Below are 26,342 nucleotides of genomic sequence, written 5' to 3'. Positions count from 1 at the left end.
GCCACATCACCGGCCATCCTTGTCAATTCCCATCTCCCTTTTGTCGGTAGCCATTGCCCATTTTGCCGATCTTGCTAAAGCCCACGTTCAAATTAATCCAAATTTCTTACTTTAATGATTCCATTTGAGAAGCTCAATTGATGGCAGTAAAAGATAAAAACACAGGAATTTGGTACATTAACCTTCTCACACCTCCCTTTAATCCCATGTAATTAACATTATTATTATTATTTGTAAATAATGTATGAAAGTTGAGACCATGGCTTACTGACTCCCGTGAGTCCTCAGTTCTCGCTTCATCTTTCCTCTCTCTCTCTCTCTCTCTCCCTCTCTGTTGGCACACTACCTTTTTTATTTATAATTTACTTACAAGATAATATTTTTGGCATTGAATCCATTGATGGGTGAGTCTAGAATTATTATCTGATAATTACAGCAACCATTCACATTCTGATCCTGCGGATTGAACGCACAGGTCCATTCTTGCTCCGCCGCTAGTTACTCCGCACAGGTATAGAGAGAGAGAGAGAGAGAGATGGCGATGGATGCAGAGAGTCGTAGACATTATTAGTATGTAAAGAAGAATAGATTGTTTAATTAATATTATTAGTATTATTTATGGGTTTTTGATTTTTTCTGTGGCTTTGGATTCTTCTAGCAGATCGTGCCTGCCAGCTTTACTCGGTAATGGGTAGACAAAAGTGTAAACTCAGTTCACGAAAAGAGTAGAATATACATTTTTATGCTTATATTCATATAGAATTTGGAAGCTGTACAAGGAGGAAGAAAGGAAGGGGCTTGATTTCATAGAGGAGCTACTTGTCTGGGATTTTTGGGAGAGAGATGTGGTGGAAGATGAGGGACTTGACGGTGGCGGCCGTGGTGGCGCTGCTGGCCGCCGGCATTCTGGTGGTCAATGGCGACACAGATCCGAATGATGGTCGGCGCTTTCTGCCCCTTATTTCTTTGATATTTAAGTCTTTGGATGAATTCTCATCTCTTTTCATGTATGATGTTGCATTTGCTTAATTTCAGTAGAGTGTTTAAGTCTTCACTGAAAGTTGTGCCCTTTGAGAGATGGATTTCTGTCTGCCACTTCTTCTTTCAATTTGTTTTCTTAAAGAAAAGGGTATTTTGGGGCTCCGAGGATGATGTTTGGTTGAACATTCTCTTAATGCTTTGAAACTGTTCTTCCCTAATCTGGGAAGGGGTTAATGACTAGTCAAGCTTTACTTTTCTGTGTTTTGTGCGTGTTTGTGGCTGTTCATGATATTAAGAAATTCCTTCCACTGCTTTACAATCTAATGATTACAACTTCAGAGAACAAATTTTAGTATTTGTACTATAACGTTGTCTCATCTTTCTTCACACCGAATGCTGAATATCTAAGTAACAACAAATTAAGCTGATAATGTCCATCTAAACATGCTGATACATGTTCTTGCTGGAGATTGTGATGTTCTCTTCTTCCTTGAAAGACAGTTGCACGGTTTATTTTCGCGACTAGTATGTAGAATTACTATGAACTTCTTTCCGAAAAGATGAATCAAATTTTATACTGATTATACCCATTTGAACATTTGATTTCCAGCTGCTGCTCTCAGGGTCATGTTTCAGAGTTTAAATTCTCCGGGGCAGCTAAGCAAATGGACCGCAAATGGTGGCGATCCATGTGGGGAGTCTTGGAAAGGCATTACCTGCTCGGGCTCAAGAGTCACTGAAATGTAGTTGCCTCTGTTCAATTTTGCATCTGTGCTTGATTTCATTGTATGACTATTTGTATTTCTGACATCTGATACATATTCTGCTGTTTATTTCCCATTAGAAAAATTTCTGGTCTTCAACTTACTGGGTCATTGGGATATCAGCTCACAAGTTTGACGGCTGTAACCATCTTGTAAGACAATACGCCAACATTTTCTTCATTCAATTTAGTAAACTTGATGTGGTCGATTGATGCAATTTCTGCAGTGACATAAGCAATAACAATCTCGGAAACCAGATACCTTACCAGCTTCCTCCAAATGTGCAACAGCTGTACGCTTCCTAATTTGCTCCTTTTTCCAGCTTTTCTATTTGCGCCCTTTAATTCTCTTGTGGTGGTTCTATCAATTCTTTCTTGATGCAGGAACCTTGCTGGAAATGGCTTCAGTGGTGGCATCCCGTATTCCATTTCTCAGATGGCTTCCCTAAAATACCTGTCAGTCAAACACTACAATTTTGTTCTATTTTTTTCCTGTATAAAAACTTGTTTAAAGGTTCTTATCTAACTGTGAGTTGTTACTTTTTACTTGGAATGCAGAAATCTAGGTCACAATCAACTTCAGGGACAACTGGGTGACATGTTTGGACAACTTTCATCCCTCTCCACATTGTAAGTTCATATATACATTTGGAATTATCTCAGTTCTGCATGCCTTGACATATTTGAGGCATTCTTTTCATATAACCAACATATTTGAGGCATTGAGATTTGAGAATTGGTTTTTTCTGTCGTTATGATGTACAAGACAAAATGATTGGGTTTCTGCATACTTTGGGCATTCGTAACTTTCCATGCCACATTTGAGATGCTTCCTTCTTATTTTTCCTATTTCTGGCAGCAAATTAATGTTGGTTGTTGTAGCTTTCTTTACTCTGTAGATTAGAAGTTTCTTTTTGAAGCTTATTGTGTCCTCAATAGGTGGGATGGGTAAATTCTTTCTCAAAAGTATCCCACCTCCTCTACTTGGGGTGGATGTGTCTTATATCGATGAAAATGTAATTATGGTGTCTTCTTTCTCGGTGAAATACATTAACTTATCTTAGTACTTCAGGGATCTCTCTTTTAATGCTCTGACTGGTGACCTCCCAGAAAGTTTAAGCTCCCTTTCAAGTATGAACAATATGTAAGTGAATTAAAAACTGGGTGGTTCAGTACTTGAAAATTGTTTTGATCTTTCCTTAACCATCATGTCATCCTTATGCAGGTATCTGCAGAGCAACCAGTTTACAGGAACTATTGATGTCCTTGCTACTCTTCCCCTTGAAAATTTGTAAGTGGTTATATACTTATAATTTACTACTCAGAAAACTTTTTTTGTTTTTGCTTCTTAGTTAGATTAACTTGTTTTTTGGTTTTGCTTGTTGAGATATACTATTTCGCCTTTAAAGTGATTCATGCCTTTTCAGGAACATTGCAAGTAATCACTTTAGTGGTTGGATTCCTGACCAGTTGAAGAATATTAATCTCCAGTAAGTATTTCATATTTGCATAATTGCGTAACTGTTTTCATAATTTTCAAGAAAGAAATTCTTTTCATGTAACTATGAGATCCATGATGCTAATGACAGGAAGGATGGTAACTCATTCAACTCGGGCCCTGCCCCTCCACCTCCACCTGGTACACCTCCATCCAGCAAGGCTAACCGAAACCACAAATCTGGTGGCAGTGGTAACCAATCTGACAAGGGTGATAGTGGTGGTGGCAGCAAAAAATCAGGTATAGGGGCTGGAGGTGTAGCTGGAATAGTAATATCCATTTTAGTTGTCGGGGCAGTGGTTACATTCTTTATTGTGAAGAAAAGGTCTAGAAGGTCATCCACAGATATAGAGAAGCTTGATGATAATCAACCTTTTGCTCCTCTTGCTTCTCACGAGGTTCAAGGTACGTTTTCATCTGTCAAATGCTATTGAAAATTATTTCATGTCTCTTTGTTTCTTTCAGCTCTGACATGGGAAATAAATTGCTTCTGGGGATATGGGAACTAGATTGGTTTGTGAAACCTCCATAGAAAAAGAGGGGAGGAAGGTTTTTTCCATGTGCCGCTAAGAACTGTTAAGTTTAGATGGACCCAACTAGCAAGTGCAATAAGGTGATTCCTTACCGGAATATGAGTCTTGCCTGTGGCCTTTACTTACTCCAACTAGATCTTCCTCCATGCTTGCTTTCATGCATCTATAAATAATTTATCTACTGTTACTTGATCATTAAGAAATTGTAGTTTTGTTGTTAGCTGAATCTCTTCGAATTCTGTTCCATGGTATTCAACCCTTTCACTTTAGATGGATCACTTTTGCTCAGATGTCATGTTTAGTTGCAAGGAACTTGATTGAACTTTGAAGACACAAGAAATTCTTAGCTGCTTTAAGAGGAGTTGTTTAGATAAAGAAAGATTAATTTCATCCTCTTCAATAGACAATTGTGTCCATTAATTTTGTTTATTGCAGTTGTTTCTATGCAGACAAGAATCCTGTTACTTATTTATTAATGATAAGAGTGTAATATTAATGAAAAGCTGCCATCAAGGGGGCGAACCTTTCACAAAGAGTTGTGAGGCTAAGAACCTATAATTCCAGTTCCAAACTCATCTAAGAATAAGTTAAATGAGGACAAATAAAAGAAGAATCCTCTTTCAGCCACAATAGAAGGGAAATGAGTGCTACCCCTAAAGGGAATGTAAAAGCTAGGTATTCTTTCTCTAAATAGTGATGCTGCCAGTACATTTAACAAGTCTTCTGGGGCTATCATATAACCAAGAAAGGAGGTATATCATTGTCGCTTGGCATGGCCCAAGTGACTCTGAACAACTAAGAAACAAGGCTCCACTACTGCAAGCCAAGGATTAATGCAAGAGAGTGTAGATCCATTGATTCCCCATCTTTCTTGCACAAGAAACTCCAGTCGAATAAAAATTGTTTTCTCCTCAAGTTATTGGTAGTATGGAGCCAAGTCACCCAGTCAAATCAAAGAAGGCTACCTTGTCAGGCACTCCTGATGTTCACACCCTTGACAAGGAAAGCCTACCTCACACCATGCAATGTACCATAGAAATACTGAAAGGTAAAATCTCTCCCTTTGATGTGCCATGTCAAACTGCCCTCACCCTTCCCAGTAATGTGGTGATCTTGCTGAAGCAACCCAAAACAAAATATTTCCTAGTTTTACACCTAAACCATTGTTGAATGATCAGTGCTTGTGCCAGATATGGCCAAAACTTTACCTCGCTCCCTCCTGACTTTTGTATGAGATGTTACAGTACAGATCAACCAAACTTCCATATTGTCTTTCTGAACTCCAGACCTTTAGGTGTAGTATAGTAACATGCCTAGTAGATCACCCCCATCCCCAAATTACAATCATATTTCTCAGCTACAGCTCTTCTCCACTCCTATTGGGTTCACCCATAAATCTCGAAAGCTAATTACCTAGTAAGGCTCTATTGAACAAGCTACACTTTCTAAAACCAAGGCCTCACATTGTCAAAGGCTTTCATGTCTTTCTCCAATTAACCAAAAATCTCTGTAGCTTCTCTAACCCAATAGCATCACTGATATTAGGGCCCTAAATAGAGACATGCTATGCGTTGAAGTACTGTATAGAGTGCTTTTGATAAGGGTGTGTGTTCACTGTTTGAGACGTATAGTCTCTTCCACGAAGTTAGCTGGTTCTTGAATCTCTTGATAATGCCTTCCCCCACCACTTTAGGTTAAAATATAGATCCCATGGGAGCCTAAGCTTAAGTGGAGGCAAGAGTCCCAAGTCTGCACTCCAGATTGATGTGCAATCCTGAGACTGTCTCAGAACAAAGTACAGCACATCTCATCAATCAAAGCTCTCATATTTTAGCTCCAAAAATAATAATGGCATCATCTGCAAAGAGTAAATGAGAAAATAAAATGATGGTGTTTTCTGTTGTTTATTTATTCAATTATTGTATAACGAAAATTGAGCTCTTTCTGAAGACATTCTTCAAAAATTACAAACAAAATGGTAGAAGATAAGGAAATATACAAGCTTTGCATCAATAACATCTGAAAGTTTGTCCAGCAAGAATGGCACTTAAAATTCATGACTTTCCCTCTACAGTTTAGAACTCCCTACTGTGTTGTACTTGGCCCTAGTTGGTTGAGACTTTCTGTTGGAAAGTAAACTTAACTAAGAATGAGAGGAAAAGGAAGATTAAGATTTTATTGATTAATGATCTGCTTAAATACAAAAGTTTGCAACAGGAAAAATAGAAATAAAAGCAACAAACTTCCTAAACTTTAGCCACTAGCAGTAACAGCTAGTAAATATCAGAAAATCAAAATAAAAACTCCTAAAAACTTGGTCAAAAACTAATCTGCAAATTTTTAGGAATTCAACAGCTGCTGATGCATACATTCAACACTCCTCCTTGCATCAGTGGGTGCAAACTCCAAGTTTCTCTCTTAGAAATTCAAACCTAGTTCTTGGAAGAGCCTTAGTAAAGATATCTGCAAGCTGATTTTCAGTCTTGCAATACTTCAAACATACTGCACCATCCTTTAGAACATCTCTGATATAGAACAATTTTATACTGAAATGCTTAGTTTTTCCATGAAAAACTGGATTGTTGGAGATGGCTATAGCTGCCTGGTTGTCTACCATCACCTCTATACTCTTTTGATCTGTGTGCAAATCAATTAGAACTTTTCTTACCCACAAGGCATGATTAACAGCTGCTGTTGCTGCTATAAATTCTGCTTCAGCCGTTGATTGTGCAACAATTTCCTTTTTTTTTTATAACACCAAGTGAATGTTCCTGATCCAAAGCTGAAACAATAGCCTGAGGTGCTTTTCATGTCATCAAAAGACCCTGCCCAATCACTGTCAGAATAACCTTGCGACTGGAAACTTTGTGATGAACAGAACTTAATACCATAGCTTAAGGTCCCCTTAACATACTGTCGGACTCTTTTTGCTGCTTTAAAATGAGATTCTTTTGCACAATTCATGAATCTTGAAAGTACACTTACAGCATACAAGATATCTGGTCTTGTTGCTGTGAGATACATTAAGCAGCCAATTAAACTTCTGTAGAGTGTTTCATCTGCTTGTTCTGTTCCATCATCCTTGCATAGCTTCTCCTTTTGACACATAGGAGTGCTTATGCTTTTGCAGTTCTCCATGTTGAATTTCTTTAGGATCTCCTTTGCATACTTCCTCTGACAGATGAAAATGTCATCCTTTTTCTGCTTATTTTTCCATACCAAGGAAATAAGACATTTCTCCCAGGTCTGTCATCTCAAAGACTTGCATCATATCTTCCTTGAACTGCTGAATAAGTTCAACGTTGCTGCCAGTGACCAAGAGATCATCAACATATAAGGAGATCACAATAAAGTTAGCTTGATCACCTTTGATATATAAAGTGGATTCACTATGACTTTTAACAAAGCCTAGTTTTGATAAGTACTCATCAATCCTGCTGTACCAATCTCTTGGGCCTGTTTTAAACCATACAAGGCCTTCTTTAGTAGATAGATCTTGTCCTCATGCCCTTTCGCAACAAAGCCTTCAGGTTGCTTGGCATAGATTTCTTCCTCCAGAAATCCATTTAAGAATGCTGACTTGACATCAAGTTGACAGATTTTCCAGCCCTTCTGTGCTGCAATAGCTAGCAGCATCCTGATAGGATCTAGCCTTGCAACAGGAGCAAATGTATCAAAGAAATCTACTACAAAAATTTGAGCATACCCTTTTACTACTAACCTTGCTTTATGCTTGTTGATTGAGCCATCTGGATTCAGCTTTCTTCTAAACACCCACTTGACTCCAATCACTTTTCTATGTTTAGGTCTTTCAACTAGTTCCCAAGTCTGATTTTTTTTAATCATGGAGAGCTCCTCCTGCATTGCAGTCCTCCACTTAGGATCTTTTTCAGCTTCCCAATACCCTGCTGGTTCAAGAACAGCAACATTGCATTTCTGATAAATATCAGAGAGCAATCTAGTTCATCTTGCAGGAGGATCATCAACTAACTCATCTTGATTTTGCAGAGGATCAGCAATTAGCTTCTTTTCTGCACTATTCACTCTCCATTGCTCATTCTCCATGAAGTACACATCCCTGCTTATCAGAATTTTCCTTGTGTGAGGTTGGAAAACTCTATATGCCTTAGATATAGAGCTATTTCCCACAAAGAAACCAGGTTCAGCTTTCTTGTCTAGCTTGTCTCTTTTAATCTGTGGCACATAAGTAAAACACAAGCATCCAAATACTTTAAAATTTTTCAACAAGGGCTTATAACCATACCAGGCCTCAAAAGGAGTCTTCCCGTCTACTTCTTTGGTGGGAAGTCTATTTAGCAAAAATACTTCAGTGTTTGCAGCCTCAGCCCAATATTCCTTGGGTAACCCTTTCTCATAAAGCATACATCTGACCATTTCCATTATCGTCCTATTCTTTCTTTCACCGACTCCATTTTGTTGAGGAGTGTATGCAGCTGTAAGTTGATGCTCAATGCCTGCCTTCTCGCAAAACTTAGTGAATTGTTCTGAGGTATACTCCTTGCCATTATCAGACCTCAGAACTTGAATCCTGCAGCCACTTTACTTCTCAATCCACTGCTTAAATCTCCAAAACATACCTGCAACCTCTGACTTGGACCTGAGAAAATAAATCCAGCACATTCTGGTGAAATCACCTATAAAGATAATGTAATATTTACTCTCTTTGAGTGAAGGAGTGCTTTGATGTCCAGCCAAATCTGTGTGAATCAATTGCAGCTTCTCAGTTGCTCTCCAGGCTGCTTGTTTGAAGGGTAGTCTTGCTTGCTTGCCATATTGACATGCCTTACAGTTTCGTAATTCAGACTCCAAGTGAGGTAAGCCTTGAACCAGCTCCTTTCTTTGCACATTCAGCACTGCCGCATGATGAAAATGGCCTAACCTCTTGTGCCAGATCTCTGTATTGTTTACAGTAACTGGATAAGCGGCTTGCTCCTCCTCCATTGGATCACATGAGAAACTTTTTTCTCTCATTTTGATTCTTCCTTGTCATTGGCATCCTTGATCAAACATTGCTTTTTTTCAAAGATGACTTTAAATCCCTTCTCAACTAATTGTCCCACACTTAGCAAGTTTTGATCGATATCAGGTACATACAAAACATCAGAAATTAATTTTGTACCTGTGCAACTTTCAATGGCTACATTCCCTTCCTTTGACAGTAATAAGTTCACCATTGCCGATTCTGACTTTTGATACCTGTGATCTGTTCAGCTCTCTGAAAAGCTCTTGATCATAGGTCATGTGACTGGTACAACCACTATCCACTAGCCAACATTCACTTGAGCTACTGCTTGTAAAACAGGTTGCTACAAACAGCTGCTCTTCCTCCTGCTGATCTGCAACTTGAGCCTCATTCTTTTGCTGAAAGTTACTCCTGCAGATTCTCTCATGATGTCCCAGCTTGTTGCACTTATCACACTTGACATCAGGTCTTTTCCAACATTTGAAAGGTGGATGACCCTTTTTGCCGCAATGCTTGCAAGGAGGAAATTCTTTGTTTTTTTCTCCATTACTGTTGCTGGTGTTAGCGGCTGCTTGTGTGCTGAAATTCTTCTTCTTGTTTTTCTTTTTCTTGATTTTTTCTCCTTGGTTGATTTGCAATTTAGCTTGCAATGCTCCTTCCACAGAATCTTCAGCCCTCATTATTCTTCTTTGTTCTTGGGCCTGCAAAGCATTTAAAAGTTCTGCCAAGGTAATTTTTGACAGATCCTTAGTATTCTCCAAGGAAGTAATAATCTTTCAGGGACTGTCACACACGTATTTTCTGAACTATTCTAGAATCAGAAAATTCAGAACCAAGCAATCTTACTTTGTTAACAATGCTAAGAAGTTTATTAGCATACTCTTTGATTGTTTCTGACTCCTCCATCTTCTGCATCTCAAATTCTCTAACCAGATTCAACACTTGCATTCCCTTGATCCTTTCGTATATTCATGGTTGAGGAAATTCCAGATTTCAAACGCTGATTTCATGGTCATGATTCTGGTGAAAATTCCTGGTGAGACAGCAGCGAACAAAGAAGCTCTTGCCTTTGACTTTCTTGCTTTCTTTTCCTTATGATTTTTTATCTGAGCCAATGTTGGATTCTTTGGCAAAGGAGGAACTTCGTAGTCCTCCTCAACAGCTTCCCAGAGATCATTTGCCTCCAGGTGTGCCTCCATTCTGACTGCCCAGACATGATAATTGTCACCATCAAAAACCAGGTGGTGCCAGTGCTGTGAAGGATATTTCAGTATCCATCTACTTTTTGAATTGAAGCAAGGTGTTTAGGCTTTTATGGTGGGTTTCACTTGGTTCACTCACTAGTCCCTTTAAGAAGAGAGCTCTGATACCAATCTGTTGGAAAGTAAACTTAACTAAGAATGAGAGGAAAAGGAAGATTAAGATTTTATTGATTAAAGATCTGCTTAAATACAAAAGTTTGCAACAGAAAAAATAGAAATAAAAGCAACAAACTTCCTAAACTTTAGCCACTAGCAGTAATAGCTAGTAAATATCAGAAAATTCAAAATAAAAACTCCTAAAACTTGGTCAAAAACTAATCTGCGAATTTTTAGGAATTCAACAGCTGCTGATACGTACATTCAACACTTTCAGCTGTTCAATTGCTTCTTGCAATCTGCCACTTTGAGGTCCATTCCTTCTATTCTAACCATGACATGGGGCATATATAAATAACATCTTTTAGTGATGGCTCTTGATATCCATGTTTGCCTTATCTGAAGATCATCACAGTCTTGTTGCGGCTTCTTGGTTCTTACAAGTTCAGTTTTTATTTCCTGTAAAACAGAGTTCAAACAGCTGACCTGGAAACACATATAAGGCTTTACATAGTATAGCTAGATTGTGTATCTTTTTCTGCTACATTGTGGATTATGAAAATAACTTTTAGTCAAAATATACACTACACTGGGGAACCAAGTCTTCCAAATAAAGTATTCAAATTACGCCTGTGATGTGTAGAGTGAAGAATGGGACTATTCAAAATACTTATAAATTGATATTCACCCTTCTGTAAATGTGGTACACTAAAAGGCTAATGCACTAGTCTTGTTAATATAGAACAGTATCTGTATGTTATCTATATGAAACTATGTAACACTTGCAGCATGTAATTGCAGAAATGAAGTCCACCCAACCTTCGTCCACAGTCAACACAATCATGCATGAACCACCTGCATCAATAAACCTAAGACCTCCACCCCAGAAATCATTTGATGAAGATGATTTCTCAAGGAAACCCATTGTTACCAAGAAAGTTCCTAAAGCTCCGATAAATGCTATATCATATTCAATAGCAGACCTGCAGATGGCTACAGATAGCTTTAGCATTGAAACTCTAATTGGGGAGGGCTCAATTGGACGTGTTTTCCGGGCTCAGTTTGATGACGGAAAGGTACTCTGGAATTAAGTGTCTATATTTTTCTTGACTATTGGTAAACAATATTTCTGTTATATGAGAGATGCTATGCCCCTGCAACATGACACATTTGAACAAGGAAAGTGGTGTGCTGTGTACAACTGGGTTTATTTGAGCTCTCCCCACTTGCCTTCCTCTTGTCAGATTAATGTTTTAATGAGTTTACTTTTTCTTCTTTTGGTGTACTGTGTAGGTTCTTGCTGTGAAGAAAATAAATTCCTCATCTCTTTCTAGCCACTTGTCTGAAGATTTTATGGATATTGTCTCCGACATATCCCAGTTGCGTCACCCTAATGTAACAGAGCTGGTTGGTTATTGTTCAGAGCATGGACAGAACCTCCTGGTTTATGAGTTCCATAAAAATGGCTCTCTGCATGACCTCCTGCATCTATCAGATGAATATAGTAAGCCGTTAACATGGAACACCCGTGTCAAGATTGCTTTGGGGACTGCACGTGCATTAGAGTAAGTTAATTTTCACCATGCCATGGATTGCCATTTCGAAAGTGCTTTTCTTTTTTGTTTGTTACTGACATCCTATTGAACCAAGTTATTACCTGTGATGAGAGAGAACTTAGATGTCAGCTATCCACAATAGTAACCACCCGCTCTTGTAACAAACCTACTGCCTCATGGAGTTGACGGCCTTGAAACCGATCATTTATAATTGGATGCACAATTTTGGCATTTGGTGTAGAAGTCTACTTTGAAGTTATTAACATGCATTTGCTTTGATTATACTTCCTGCTTAGTCTAGATGACCAAGAAATAGTTGGAAGTGAGTAAGAATATGTTCCTAGGTTCTGACTTATCAATGTATGTAGAGATAGAAGTAGAGAATACTGTCAATCACTGAGGACCCGTTTAGATAAGCTTTCAATTTCAGTTTCCGTATTACTAGTTTGAGAACTTCTCTAAATCTTGAAAATGAGAGGGTGTTTCTGCGATTTCCATTTTGCTTTCATTTTCTTCCCCCTCCTTTGTACCTCACCACCGGTGACCCTATGCTGCAGAGGATCACCAGCAACCCTAATGTCAGCAACTCCCAAAAGGCCACACGGCAACTCCTAGAGGATATGGGAGTTGCTGCCAGCCAATGATTCACCAGAGGAGACGCTGGTGACCTCCGGTGGCAAATAAGTGGTGAAAAATTATATATAAAGAAAAACAAACACAACATTGAAAGCAACACAAAATTATCAAATAATATGTTGAGTTTTCATTTTTTAAAATGAAAAAAAAAAAAAACAGAACATAAAAAATTGAAAATGAATATTTAAAATTGAAAGCTTTGTCAATTGGTCGTTTAAGTTATTCTCCTATGCAGACTGGACTAAAAAGTAAAGGCTGAAGAAAATGAAATCAATATTGTGACAGTATTTGTTGAAATGATAATGTACATAATGCCAATTAGCTTTATAGGTTTATATATGCAGGTATATATCTGATACATATAGATTTTCCCCTTTTGTGGAAAAATCAGTTGCCTAACTCTAGACCTTTTCCAGGTATTTGCATGAAGTTTGCTCACCATCTGTTGTTCATAAAAATTTCAAATCAGCCAACATACTATTAGATACAGAACTGAATCCTCATCTTTCAGATTGTGGGTTAGCAAGCTTTGTCTCGGATGCAGATCAGGTATATCTTGACTCTCCTGATAGGTTCTAATGTGAAGCAGTAGTGACCGTCTTCTAGACTGTGGGTTAGCAAGCTTTGTCTCAGAGTTTCCGCAACTAAACAGTCCTAGAGTTTCTGCAACTAAACAGTCTAGTGTCAGCAAGCTGTCTCAGAGTTTATTAGTGTGAAGCAATAGTGAATACACCCTCACATCATTCGTTGTGCATCAATTCTTAACAATCTTTGACACACAATGGTCAAGTGTCTGTTTGCTTAGTCCATGTTTTTGTCACTTCCTTATGGTTTGCAGTGACACTAGTACTTGTGATTTTCATGGACTCTTTAGCTGTGGAAAACAGCCCCAGTTTTCCAAAAAATTACTCCACTGAAAATGGAAAATTAGAAAATTTGTTCAGACACAATTTTCTAAACAAAAAACAGATTTAGAAAATACGATGCTAAAAAATTGAACTGAATTTGGAGAACTCCTAAAAATGAGTTTTCCTAAATTTCCTTACTAATTGGGGCGTTTTCACTCTCTTCCTCCCTCCATATCTCTCAAGTTATGGCTAGAGGGCGGGTTTATGCGTCTGGCCTTCCTAAGGTGTGTCACTATTATGCCTTCCTAGATTATCACTATCATTATCATTATCAACACAAGCCTTGATCTAAATCAGCTACATGAATTCTGAATTCTGGGTCTCCAATCATCGCTATCTATGACCACCACATCTACTGTAAGGTCATTATATTCCATGTTACGGATAAAAGTTTTCTACTAAATTTTCTCTCACCTTTATTTTTCACTACAAACTTCTTTCTTTCCATCCGCTTGCTTCACAGGTGCATCTTTTGGCCTTCATCTCACATGTTTAGCCATTCTAATTATATCTCGCATATCTTATATGAATTTTACAGTGTTCTTGGTGGTACATATGTTCATGAAGTTCAGAAGCTGACACTTTTCTTGCCCTGAACTTGTATCATTTTGCTCTGTGTCTCGTGACTTCTGTAGGCATTGAACCATAATGCTGGGTCTGGATATAGTGCTCCCGAGGTTGCCATGTCTGGTCAGTACACCATTAAGAGTGACGTCTACAGCTTTGGAGTGGTCATGTTGGAACTTCTTTCAGGACGAACGCCATTTGACAGGTAAAAGTCAGTGGCTATTTTCTTTTCACCGGCCCCATTTTTGTTTCTTTCTGGATCAAAAGTTGGTTGCTCCTCTGATCGCGCCAAGTGATTGGTGACACAGTTCAAGACCCAGAACTGAGCAGTCTTTGGTTCGATGGGCAACACCTCAGCTCCATGACATTGACGCACTGTCTAAGATGGTTGATCCGGCACTGAAGGGGCTCTACCCAGTAAAATCTCTTTCGCGCTTCGCCGATGTCATTGCTTTGTGCGTCCAGGTAATTAATTAGTTATCCTCAAACAGTGTGATACCCAGATACCCATCTAGTCTGCAATATTCTCAATGCCCGTCTTTTGAATTTTTGGGGCAGCCGGAGCCGGAGTTCCGACCACCGATGTCGGAGGTGGTCCAAGCATTGGTTAGGCTTGTACAGAGGGCGAACATGAGCAAGAGAACATTTGGGAACGAGCAAGGTGCAGCATCTAAGCAGACCGACAACCCCGAGATGACAGACGACCACCTGGCTTAAATGGCTGGCCCCATGGATTTCTTCTCGGCTACGATCAGAACCCATTATATAATGTTTCTGTTTTCCTGTCTTCTTACATTCACCTCCTCCTCCCACTGAGATATATACTTATTTCTGTTGTTTGATGTGATACTGAGATTTGAAGACTTCGAGATCAGTAGAAATTTGTTTATAATTAAGCAATAAGCTCTCGTTCTTTCATTGCTAAAGTGGATGCCTACATCAACCGTGTGAAGTGGAAGTATTATTGATAATTTAAGCCAATCACAATAATATATAATCATGTTTGGTTTGAAGCACAGCTACGCTTGCACTGCAGCCCGTACTGTGATTGTTAGTTTATTCTTGTTTTGGGGCTCAGGCAACAAAACAGAGGACCCAAACACTGCCAAATTATTTCCAACTCTGATGGGTTCAGTTCATCCATCCGAGAAGAGGTACACCTTATGATGGTTGCCAAGGCCATACTTGTACAATAAGGTCTTGAGCCCTTGTCTTGCAAAGAGACAGGCCTCCTTAATCTTTGAGCTTAAACGGGAATCAAACTTAAACCACCAATCTGTCTGAGATTGGGGGTAACTGGCCAATTCCAGAACCAAGTAAAACAAATTCAGTCAGCGTGATGAACATAAGGATTGCCACAAAAACAATAAATAGACAGCCAAAAAACCACAGCTTGCAGATATCTAGCTGGTTATCATAATGTATATAAAAGAAGCAACACAACAAAACAGTTTCAGCTGGCAACTTGATGACGAGTTTGGGGTTTTCCCATCATTTATGACCCTTGAAAAGGTCAAAACCATTCATTTCAATCTGCAGATCATCTGCATAGTCCCTGTGTTGCATCGGCAATCCCAACCAGGTTTCTCTTTCAGGAATAAAAGATCAGCAGAAGAGCTCAATCAATTGTAGACCATGTACTTGGGCGTGGCACTGAACTTTTGGTATCCCTTGATGACTTTATTCACAGCATCAAGGAAGTCCTTCTCTGTCACTGTCTTTCTGCGTGCTCGAATGGCATACATTCCAGCCTCCGTACACACACTCCTTATGTCAGCTCCTGAACGGAGAAGATCAAACAGTAAGCACAACAGGCTAAAATTCCACTTCTAGAGTTCAACATAGTATACCTCAACAGTGGGAAAAGAAAGGAAGGACGGGTTCAACAATATGCTTAATTGCAATAAACTAGTGAGGGATGCAAAACAGGTAAGATAATTAACAATGCAAAAAGTTTGGAACCAATCGCAAGTCAAGTACGCCATGCCAGCTTCCATGTCTGGTTTTGTATATTTGGGGGCACAGCAGTGTCCTTCCCTGCTTGTGTTACGTTAAGTATTTGGCGTTGGAGGAACAGGAGAGCGTTTGATAGTATGGAGAGTTTTGTTCTTGTTTTTTTTTTATTTTTATTTTTTTGGTTCTAAAGGGTCATGAAGACTCCACATTATTTATTTATTTTCTGGCTCAGAGAGAGCATGCCATTTTGTTTATCCTCGTGTACAAATTTCGGATAATTTATCTCGTACCTAAATAGTGGGAAACTCATATTGCCCATGGTTTGCCCTTCAAAGGGTTCCCTTCTATATTAGTTTAGTTACAAACAGACTCACTTGAAATGGTCTGCCTCTTGGCAAAAGTGTGATATGGCCACAGATGACATTCAAATTATTCATTATCTGAATAATACAAACAAATTACATAACAATGAGAATACGAGTAACCAACAAAGACTCCAAATTATCTACATTGGAGACCACAATAGCAGCTATTGTAAATAGAACACACTGGCAGTATTTATTTTTTTAACCATAATGAATGAATTTTTTTTAATAGCATTAATAGCAAACAGTGATAAGCAAGTAAAACAAAGATCAAGTGGCTTTGAATGAAATGCCATACCAGTAGAATTTGGGCAGAGGCGAGCCAAAAGTTCAAATCGAATATCCCTTTCACAGTTCATTGTTCGTGTATGGATCTTAAATATCTGTGTCCTACTCTCCAAGTCTGGTAGGCCAAACTCAACTTTGCGATCTAACCTTCCGGGACGTAAAAGTGCTGGGTCCAGTGTGTCAGGCCTGAAAAATGGTATGGCATAGGCCACATCATTAGCAGGTAAATCAATTTTCACTGTATTAACTCTTCTTCAAAAGAAACATAGAAAAATTAAAGAAGCAGAAAGAAAGTAATAGAAAACTTAAAAGACACAGCCACAAAGGTTTCAAATATATGCTCTCTGTAAAACAACAACCAGCAAAGGGGCAGATAAGTATCAGCTTGAAACACTTGATCGGCAAATTCACATTGCTTCCAGCTATTCCAGAGTCAGAAATTTCCGGCCTCATGGAGGAAGAAAGGACAAATTGTAAAAGAAGGAAAGTAGATGCTATATTTTCAAGGTAATACATGAAAACACTATTATACCATAAAGCAAGTATATTCACAAACTTCCACTGCACAGATAATGCAGCAGCAGAAAAATGGTACTACAGAAAAGCAGTTACATGTGAAGTAGCCAACTAACCTATTTGTTGCCATCAGAACTTTGATGTTTCCTCGTGCATCAAATCCATCAAGCTGATTCACAATTTCAAGCATCGTGCGCTGAACCTCATTGTCTCCACCCACGCCATCGTCAAAACGTGCACCTCCTATGGCATCTACTTCATCAAAAAATACGATACAAGCCTTTTTGGAGCGTGCCATCTGATACAATAAAATGAGAATCATTTATTAAGATGGCAGCAAGACAGGTTTCAACAAACTATCCAAACAGAGAGGTAGTACCTGAAATAGTTCCCGAACCATGCGAGCTCCCTCACCAACATATTTCTGAACAAGCTCACTTCCAATAACACGGATGAAACATGCATCAGTTCTGTTTGCCACAGCTCTTGCTAGAAGTGTCTTACCAGTGCCAGGTGGACCATAGCACAGAACACCCTTAGGAGGGTCAATTCCAAGCTTCACAAACTTCTCAGGGTGAAGCATGGGCAACTCAACAACCTATTGGCAAAATCTAAGATGTAAGTATGACAAGAGAGAGCCTATATTAGGAAAGGCATTCCACCAAATTAGTTCCAACCATAGCTTGAAGATAATATCTTTTATACAAATGTACATATCTCAAGAAACGAAAAGGAAATTAATGTCAGAAATGTAATGCAAAACAAAAGTACCGTGTACAAACCTCTCGCATCTTCTCAATCTGTTCTTTACATCCACCAACATCATTGTATGTAACATCTGGTTTTTCCTCCACAGTCATCATGGTTACACTTGGATCAATCTTTGGAGGCAATGGAATCTGAATCTGGTACTTGTTTCGATCAACTCTGCATTTACAACAAATTAGAAAACTAACAGATAATAACAAAAGAGTAATTTTTTTTTTTTCAATTCATAAACCTGAAAAGAAAAGTATATAACTAAAGAATCAAGGATGATGAGAAAAAATAAAAGATTAATGAAATGGATAAAAGTCAAAATACAAAGTCCAAAACAAGAAAGTTTATTTTTCAAAAACTTGGCAATGAACTCCAGTAACAGCTCCAAGCACTTGACTAGCAATAAAAAAAAATGCAGTAATGGAAATACATATCATTATATCCAATTATTTCCATTAGAGATATTAGAGTCAATAACAACCTTCTATTACTCATCCAAAAAGCTCCAAGAGTTCAGGTCAAATATCTAAGTTTTTTGACATATATTCAAGCAGACATACAGCTTAACATTTGGATAACTTCCTTATTTTTAGTTTATTTTTTCATCTTTTGGCCCAAAGAATGATCGTTGTTGTGTTCATGCCCCTGGTTTTTGGTCGGTCCGGGGTATGCCTTGGCCTTGGTTTGTAGCTGTTTCGGTGCTGGTTTTTGTTCTATGAATCTCTCACTTGCAGGAAAAAAAAACATTTGGATAACTTCAGCCAAAAAGTTGAGCAGCGTTTGAAAATACATCTGAATATAGGTTAGAATCAGAAAATGTGAGTCCATATCAATTAGGAAACTAGGAATGGACCACCTAGGAATCTTATCTCATCCCATCAACACTAGCATCCAAGTAAAGTCTTCCAAGGAAAAATGTAAAAGTACAAGGCAACTTACAAGCCAATTTTGCTTCATAAGAAGTAAGCATTGTGTATAAGGGAAAAAAAATCATGTGTTGTCTTTTTCAACATTAGTAAGGAGAACTAAGCAAGATTTAGAAGTATCATTGCAAGATACGTTTGTTCACCATAGATGACACAATCAATTAGCGCCAGTAAACTTCTGTGAATACCATTACACAGAAACGTGTTCCTTCAACTGAACTACATGGAACTTACAGTTATATTTCCTTTGACCAAGAAAGATCATAAGGCAAAAATAAATTGAAAACACAGGACTAAAAACTGCAAAACAAAATAATAGGTATCCTACATATAGAAATTTGATTCAGAAATTATTCAGACCACACGAGAAGCATCACAGAGTAGAAACTTGCATGGTCACAAGTGGCATCGCAGAGTAGAAACTTGCATTTTCTTTCATGCACACATTTTATATAAATGTTTTATTTTTGGCAGTTCCTCACTTGGAAGGTTCATCTTTAAAATTGGGTTTATCCTATAGAATATTCAAACATTCCAGGTGGGTTTATCCTATAGAAGGTTCATTATTTTTGTGGCATGTCATGTTTTATGGATGCTGTGTGTTCTTATGTGATTCACTAAAAACATGTATAGATTTTATTTTGGTGATATAAAATGTATCAAACATGCCAAATTTGTTGTGCAAACTAAGTGTCATGAACCTAGGGTTCATAACAGGGTTGGAATTGGCAATCGGAAGGATCCGGTTGAATAGAACTAAAACAGAATGATTCAAAAAGGAAATTGGGGGAGAAATTAGAGAGAAATGAGGGAGAGCAGTAGAGAGAAACGAGAAAGAGAGAGGTTTGAGAGAATTGTAGAGAGGGAGAATTAGAGTTTCATTTAATCAATTCAAGCATAATCTCTTCCTACAGCTAAGGCAATATATATATAGCCTCACTTAGCTACCAGATAAAACTCTCTGTTGAGTCTTAGATCTGATTCCTCACACAATTAAACACTCTCTCACACCCAAATACTTACCCGATAGAAATAGAAACAAAAGAAAAGAAGAAACATATCAGAATGAAAACAATAACAGAGAAGAACAAGAAGACTCATCCTGGTTCGGGCAAGAAGTTGCCCTACATCCAGACTGTTAGATGATGATGACAGAATCCACTATCAAAGAAACAAGAATACAACTCTTCCTCTTAGTCTCTTCCTTGCACACGCTCAGGCTAATAATCTATAGCCTCTCTCAAGAAAACAAAGGACCGAGCACAAGCTCTCTCTCAATTCTCCAACTCCTATGTGCGAATACAATAGACAGATTCTATCTCTTTGTAAAACAGAACCTATCCGCCTCTATTTATAAAGGACAGTGTTCGAAAATTCGACCTACACTGGCCGCGACGATTTAGGGCTGGTTGGCACCCCTAGGCATCGGCCTGACTCTCGAGCCACAGCGGCCGCCTGGGTCGCACGCGGCCTGGGTCGCCTAGGTTGTGCGCGTCCCTGGGTCGACCTTATTTCCCCCTTCCCTTTCTCTCTGGTCGTTCATCGGGGGTCCTCTCTCTCTCTCTCGCCTTCGATCTCCTCTTAGTCGTTCGCCGCCGCCATCGATCTCTTCTCTTGGTCCTGCTCTCTCGTCGCCGCCAACCTCACTTGTTGGTCATTCTCTATCGTCGCTGCCAATCTCATCTGTTGGCTGTCATCTCTCGTCGCCAATCTCGTCTTCCTCTGGTTTGTATCCATCTTCCTCCACCACCGGTTATTTAGTTAAAAACATTGAAGAAGCTGCAGCAGCAAGCTTGCGTTGCTGCTTGCTGCAGCAAGTAGCACCAACTTGTTGCTTGCTGCTTGTTGCAGCAGGGAGAATATTAAGAAGAAAATAAAAAATATTAATTTTTTAGGGGCCACCTAGTCCCCGCCTAGGCGGCGCCTGGGCAGCCTAGGCGCTAGTTTGCCGCCCGACTAGCGCCTAGCGCCTTTTGGAACACTGATAAAGGATAGAGGCGGTTACAACTTAAAGGATTGAAATGCAAATATAAGGAAATACATGACTTAATCAGAAATAACCTAAGAGATATTTCCGTTATATTCTAAACACATAAAACATAAGAATATAAAACATTTCCTAACACACAAAACTGCCCTTTACAGAAACTAACAGCTATACTAATACAAATTCTAACACTCTCTAACCACCTAAGCTGCAAGACAAAAAGGGAAAAGATAAAACGAGAAGAATATCCTAACAAATCATTGCAACCCTATTACAATGATGCCCTTCTATTGTTCCATGGGTCATGACACTAAGTTTTCTTTTAAGGCATGTCATTTTATTTTGGTAGAAATGGATGACTTTTACGTTCATATTTTGAGTTGTAATGATTTAGAAATTTATTCTAGGGGTTTCTAAAGATTTCAAATTGGGATGCTTGAAATGTCTCTTTTTCTTTTTCTATTCGATATTTCATAATGAATCAAAATTTTGGACTCCTTAATAAGAGCTATGAATTAAACTAGGTTTAATATGTGAAAATTGGAGCACACACAAAGACCTTGTCTTGATAAACTAAATTGAACATAAATGTTTAGGTGGAAAGGCTGAGGCCACTAGAGGTAAACCTTCTTAAACGTCACTTAGGAGAATAGTCTCTAGTGAATTTAGGGAAAATAAATAATGAAAAAGGGAGGTCAAGCAAATGCACGTTTTGAAAACAAGATGTAAATTGTAAGGGTGGGCGAAGGGCCCTTGCGAGAAATGTTTAAAAAAAAAATCCCCAAAGTTGGACGCAAAAACACATGTTACGACCCTAGGATTTGCCTAGGGTCTAGGAAGGAATTTGGTAAGAATTAGAGGTAGATAGGGCAGAAAGGGAGGGAAGAACAAAACGGATAGAATTGAGGAAAAAGAGAGAAAGATGGGAGAGAGAAATAGGAGAATTGAGAGAGGGAAAATGAGAGAATTCAAATCATTCATTAAGCTCCTTTCTCTAACTACTCAAGCCTATTTATAGGCTTACAATTGAAGGTATTAACAACAATAACAGAAAATACAGCTAATAGGAAAAACATATAACATGTATTACTATTATATCCTTGGGGTTCCTTGGGGTCATGACAACACACTCTAAAGAGAAGGGTGTTTCACATATAATAGACATGTGGAGGGATTAATTGATTGCGGTTGAGCCACAAGCTTAACATAGCCACTAAGAAGCCACCTCACCTTACATGTATATACAGTCTTGTGAGGAAAATTTAGTATGTAGGCTCATCAAATATTTTATATGATTTGATCTTGATAGGATACGATATTGCTTGCAGGTGGACTCTTCTTGCAGTTTCTTCATAATATTTTTTCTTTATGCATATTTGTGTTACTATATACATACACATTTTATTTTATATTTATTAGGGCGATTTCTTATCCCCCAATTTGCATTATTTACAAAATATTTGGGGCATTACATGTGTGCCAAGCACCAGAGCATGAGGCATGGGACTCTTGCACCTGGGCAAGTGCTCTAGATGACACCTCGCCTCCTCACTGCTGGAGCGACTCTATGGGCCCCACACCTCTAAGCACACATTTGATGACTATGATTGCAGCAAGAATTACACATTAATTAATGGAAACATTTAAAATGGAGATAAAATGGATTAGCAATGAGAATAAACCATTCATTTATGTATGGGAAAAGTGAAACATGAGGTATTGGCATAAGATTCTGCAAAAGATGGCACTAAAATGGTCCTTAGGAAACACGTCAAAAGGATGCAAGGACTAAACATACCCGACACGCATTCCTTCTTCAATATCAGTTGGGGAAACTTTGTCACCCAGCCCCACGACAAACTGCAATTGCAGATACAGAATAAAGTTAAACAAAATGTTGTATTTCTGTCTCTAGAAGTTTCTCCTCTGTTTCAGTATAAGAAAAGTTGGAGAAAACAGAATTTTCTGTTTAGAACAATATAGAAGGATACGGGTGTTAAATTACTGTACTTCCTCTGTCACAAAAAATCAATTGCAGATTCGCATAGGTATTCAGACATATGAACTTAATTAGTGCTGAGAGATGGAAGCCTCATTAATGCAATAAGAGAACTCTTCCAACAATTTATCACCAACTAATGTACCTCCTCTGTCACAATGGATCAATTGTTGTAATTCTTTGTTAATACTGCATTGTAAAACATTGCTCATACAATAAGACAATTTTGTCCCTGAACTAATCAGCCAGACTGCCATAATTACTGCATATTTATGACCCCTGTACAATTTGCATTGCTAACCTAATTCCATATATATATTCTTTCTTTTCAGAAATAAATTGGCAATAAGAGAGCCCAAATGAATTTATTAGCTCTGCAAATTGTCACGGAAGGCTCACTTGGACAGTGAATTAGAGTAGCAAAATTTTAATTTTTTCGTTTACTGCTGTAATTCCTTTATTGCTGTAATTTTGTTCTTTTACTGCTATAATTCCTCTATTAGTATTAGTTAGTAAGGCAGTAAGATTCCCCATGTGGAGGGGGTAGAATAGGACAAAAGGTTGGTTATAACCGAATGGGGAAGGGATCTGCTGTGGCAGCACCTACACCTACCGGTTGTATATATATTCTCCTAAGCTATGCTGGGGAATTATCATTGAATTGAATACCAGGAACAACTTCCTCCTTCTCTCGCTCTTCTCATTCTCTCTCTCTCTCACTTTCTTCCTTCTCACTCTCTTTCTCCCTCGCTCTGTTCTGTTCTGTTTTTATCGGAATCATCTCCTAATCCATTCCGGACTAGGAGCATACCAAATTCACGGAAGAGCCGTGACACAAATTTTATACAAAAACAAAAGAAAGAATACAGAATTCAAATGAGATAGTTAATACAAAGACTTAGGATTAGAACCTTCATCGAAATTTTAAGCTCTTCAACATTTAATCAAAATGTACATGAAAAACTCAAGCCCATAAATTGGTTGGTGCAAGAAGTTAGAATGCACTCACATGTTTGTCAACATTTACATATATTTCCATGAATAGATTGACAGCAATTATTGTGAGAAATATACCTTAGCAATCTGCTTCACATTTATAACATATTTTGCATCTTCAGTATTTGGATTGATGATCTTTGTGCACCTTGCCACCTGATTGCAACCATCAATGATTAAAAATGGAATGTTCCAACAACAGAAAAACTCAGTACAAAACTGCTGCTAGACAACCAAACCTGCAGAGGTTGCTCCTCCTGCATCATTTGCTTATCAGATACAAGATCCCATTGGCTAGGTGCAGCTAAGCCAGTGTCAGACTCCTTAATCCCTACAATAAGATAGACCAACCCTTTACTTTGACAGGAAGTAATTCCTTGCATAAAAAGGAAATAAAATAAAGAGTGAAAAAAAAAATAAGAACTGCATATGCCGAGTCTTTAACAAAGAATAACAGCAACAAGCCAAATTTATCTTCTGGTTCAGCATATATAATTGGAATTTATTTGGGAAATAACACAACTCCTCTCTTACAAATAGTTAATCTACATTAGGCAAATTGGCAGTTGCAGAAGTAAACATACCGCATAGATCATTGACCTTCTTAGCCATTTCCTTTATCTCCTTCTCCGCTTTCTTTATACTGGTCGAATAAGGTCCAAGCCCCTACATATATCATTCATGGAGTCAGTTAAAGTACAAATACACACAATAAAGGCAGCTGCTGCATTTCACGGTCAAGCAAAGAATATCCTACAAACAATTACTGCATTCCACAGTCGAGCATACATTTCACACATTTGCTTACTTTATGCTACCTAACCCCGCACCTACAAATAACAACTCCAACAATATCAACACGCTACAAGAAGCAACCAGTTGACGGCATTTGGGTTACAGGAAAACCCCACTATACAGATTCGAAGGCCTATGGTCGAATGACAAACAGGAACTGTACAAATCCAAAAAAAACGTACAGAAAACGAACCAACCTCAATATCTGGTCAGGAATAATTAAAAATTTCACTACTCGAAAAACAAAGCTAAAGAGAACATGATATTAAGAAGTAAATTTTCGTTCTCGCACTTCGGATTTTCCAAATCGAGTCCAAAACGATAAGAAATCCAGAAACAGAGAGCGAATCAATCAACAGCAACAACAACAATTAGGGTTTTAGAAGTAGAAAAGAGACAGAGAAGCGTACGTAAGTTTTGAGAAGAGCTATGTCGTCCTCGTCGAGAGGCCGAGGGTTCTTCTCATCCTTGATCTCTTCCTCGGGCTCCGGCGCCATCTATTACGGTTTATCCCCTCTCGGAGAAGCGATCGTCGAAGTCGGAGGAGCTTGCTTCAGAATTGGGGGAAGAAGAGGTCCAGTTTCAGAATTTATAGGCGCCCCGCGCCCGCATTCCTGCGGATCCGGTTTTCTTCGGGCACAAGCCACTCAGCCTTGCCATCGGCCCATTCTAAACGTGGGCTTGTGTAATTTTTTTTTTTTTTAATTTCATTCTGATTTTGGATATTTTTTATTTTTTATAACACTAATCTAATTTATTTTTAATAATTAGTCCCTGTATTTTTAATTCAAAAAAACCCATTTTATTAAATTAAAATGATTAATAATTTAATTTACTATTTTTTTATTAATAATAATTGTAACTTAATTTAAATAATTGATACCAATAAATTTATATAATGTACGCCATAATTCATTATTTTATGATCGTTAGATAAAACATAAAAATTTATGGGATCTTGGTCTTGAAAATAAATCTTATCTTCTTTTATTACGTCTTAAAATTAAAATATTTTGAAAGAATATTAAACCCTAATTTACCAAATGCAATATATTAATTTTATATAAAAACTATTATTATCAATTTTAACTATTATTATTAAAAACCCACTTATTATTTTTTTATTTTATGACATGTGAACAATTAATTCAATAAAAGAAATATTTTCGTTAATACTTAAAAACTATAAGTAATACATCTCTAAATTATATATTAATTAAATATAAATATATGAATAAAAATACACCTAAAGTCAAACGATGTGAAAAAAAATCACTTATATACAAGTCAATTATTGCGTAAGCCATCCAACAAAACCTATGTAGTAATGAGAGAAGAGAAAATGGTCCCGTTTATTGCAGTTTAATTAAAGAAATTATAACTTATAATTTCTAAAACTTAGAATAAGTTGTGAACCTGTTTGCTGCACCTTCTTAGAAGTTGTGGTTTTGATACCATAAGTTGTAAAATAACTTATTTTTGTATAATTGTCCATAATACCCTTAGTAGTTATAGAATGATAATTTAAAAATTAATTAGTGTATATGTATAAGTTTCAAATATTATAAAAAAATTAATTAAAGTATAAAGAGAGAAGAAGATGACGAGAGAGAGGAAGAGATTTGAAAATGGAAATGGCGGTGGAGAAGAAAAACCCAAGATTGCGTAGACAAGAGGGTAATTCTTTGCTAAAAATAAGGGCAAAATTATCATAAAAATGTAATTATTTAAGCAGAAGTTGTAAAAGCTGGGATACCCCAGTTTTAAAAAAACTAGCTTTTACCCCTTCTAAAAGCTAGTAGAAACTATAAGTTAGAATTCTATAAGCTAAAACAAACACTACATCCCAACTTTTTTGAAACTAGAAGCTAAAAGTTACAGCTTTTAAGCTGCAACAAACAGGGCCAATATCATTAACAATCGCAGAAGGCTAATTATTTTACAAATAAATATCTGACTAATTTAAAATTA

General features: G+C 37.8%; 2 protein-coding genes across 5 annotated transcripts; one reads left to right on the top strand and one right to left on the bottom strand.

Annotated features, from left to right (window-relative positions):
• The first annotated feature begins 284 nt into the window (after positions 1-284).
• On the top strand, positions 285-14,680 carry LOC127795621 (protein STRUBBELIG-RECEPTOR FAMILY 7). 4 transcript variants are annotated; one of them, XM_052327413.1, is made up of 18 exons: positions 289-404; positions 476-570; positions 662-940; positions 1,592-1,724; positions 1,826-1,897; positions 1,972-2,037; positions 2,129-2,200; positions 2,303-2,374; positions 2,817-2,888; positions 2,970-3,035; positions 3,172-3,234; positions 3,334-3,647; positions 10,919-11,193; positions 11,411-11,682; positions 12,726-12,858; positions 13,853-13,989; positions 14,093-14,249; positions 14,343-14,680. In XM_052327413.1, exons 3-18 carry the CDS (start codon positions 844-846, stop codon positions 14,499-14,501), a joined length of 2,160 nt encoding a protein of 719 aa, XP_052183373.1. In that variant the 5' UTR covers positions 289-404; positions 476-570; positions 662-843; the 3' UTR covers positions 14,502-14,680. The 4 variants fall into 4 exon arrangements, with proteins under 4 accessions (XP_052183370.1, XP_052183372.1, XP_052183373.1 ...); XM_052327409.1 differs by having other exon boundaries at positions 659-940; XM_052327410.1 differs by having other exon boundaries at positions 285-511.
• Positions 14,681-15,041: 361 nt separating this feature from the next.
• LOC127795622 (26S proteasome regulatory subunit 7) lies at positions 15,042-24,948 on the bottom strand. Its single transcript, XM_052327414.1, has 10 exons — positions 24,782-24,948; positions 24,161-24,242; positions 23,816-23,907; positions 23,655-23,732; positions 22,380-22,441; positions 17,692-17,836; positions 17,289-17,507; positions 17,026-17,207; positions 16,404-16,579; positions 15,042-15,564 (listed from the first exon to the last, which is right to left on the bottom strand). The coding sequence occupies exons 1-10, from the start codon at positions 24,866-24,868 to the stop codon at positions 15,407-15,409; spliced, it is 1,281 nt and encodes a 426-aa protein (XP_052183374.1). The 5' UTR covers positions 24,869-24,948; the 3' UTR covers positions 15,042-15,406.
• Between the last annotated feature and the right edge of the window lie 1,394 nt (positions 24,949-26,342).

This window comes from Diospyros lotus, chromosome 2, assembly GCF_014633365.1.
Source record: "Diospyros lotus cultivar Yz01 chromosome 2, ASM1463336v1, whole genome shotgun sequence".
Classification (NCBI taxonomy): domain Eukaryota; kingdom Viridiplantae; phylum Streptophyta; class Magnoliopsida; order Ericales; family Ebenaceae; genus Diospyros; species Diospyros lotus.
Note: the sequence above shows the minus strand (reverse complement) of the source record. Positions and strands in the feature narration are given on the sequence as shown.

Coding starts and splice junctions, on each gene's coding strand:
- LOC127795621 (XM_052327410.1), top strand. CDS start 844: ATGTGGTGGAAGATGAGGGACTTGACGGTGGCGGCCGTGGTGGCGCTG. Junction 2,201..2,302: donor ATGGCTTCCCTAAAATACCT/GTCAGTCAAACA, acceptor CTTGGAATGCAG/AAATCTAGGTCACAATCAAC. Junction 11,683..12,725: donor GGGACTGCACGTGCATTAGA/GTAAGTTAATTT, acceptor GACCTTTTCCAG/GTATTTGCATGAAGTTTGCT.
- LOC127795622 (XM_052327414.1), bottom strand. CDS start 24,868: ATGGCGCCGGAGCCCGAGGAAGAGATCAAGGATGAGAAGAACCCTCGG. Junction 24,243..24,781: donor TAGCTCTTCTCAAAACTTAC/GTACGCTTCTCT, acceptor TGATATATGTAG/GGGCTTGGACCTTATTCGAC. Junction 17,208..17,288: donor TGGTTCGGGAACTATTTCAG/GTACTACCTCTC, acceptor TTATTGTATCAG/ATGGCACGCTCCAAAAAGGC.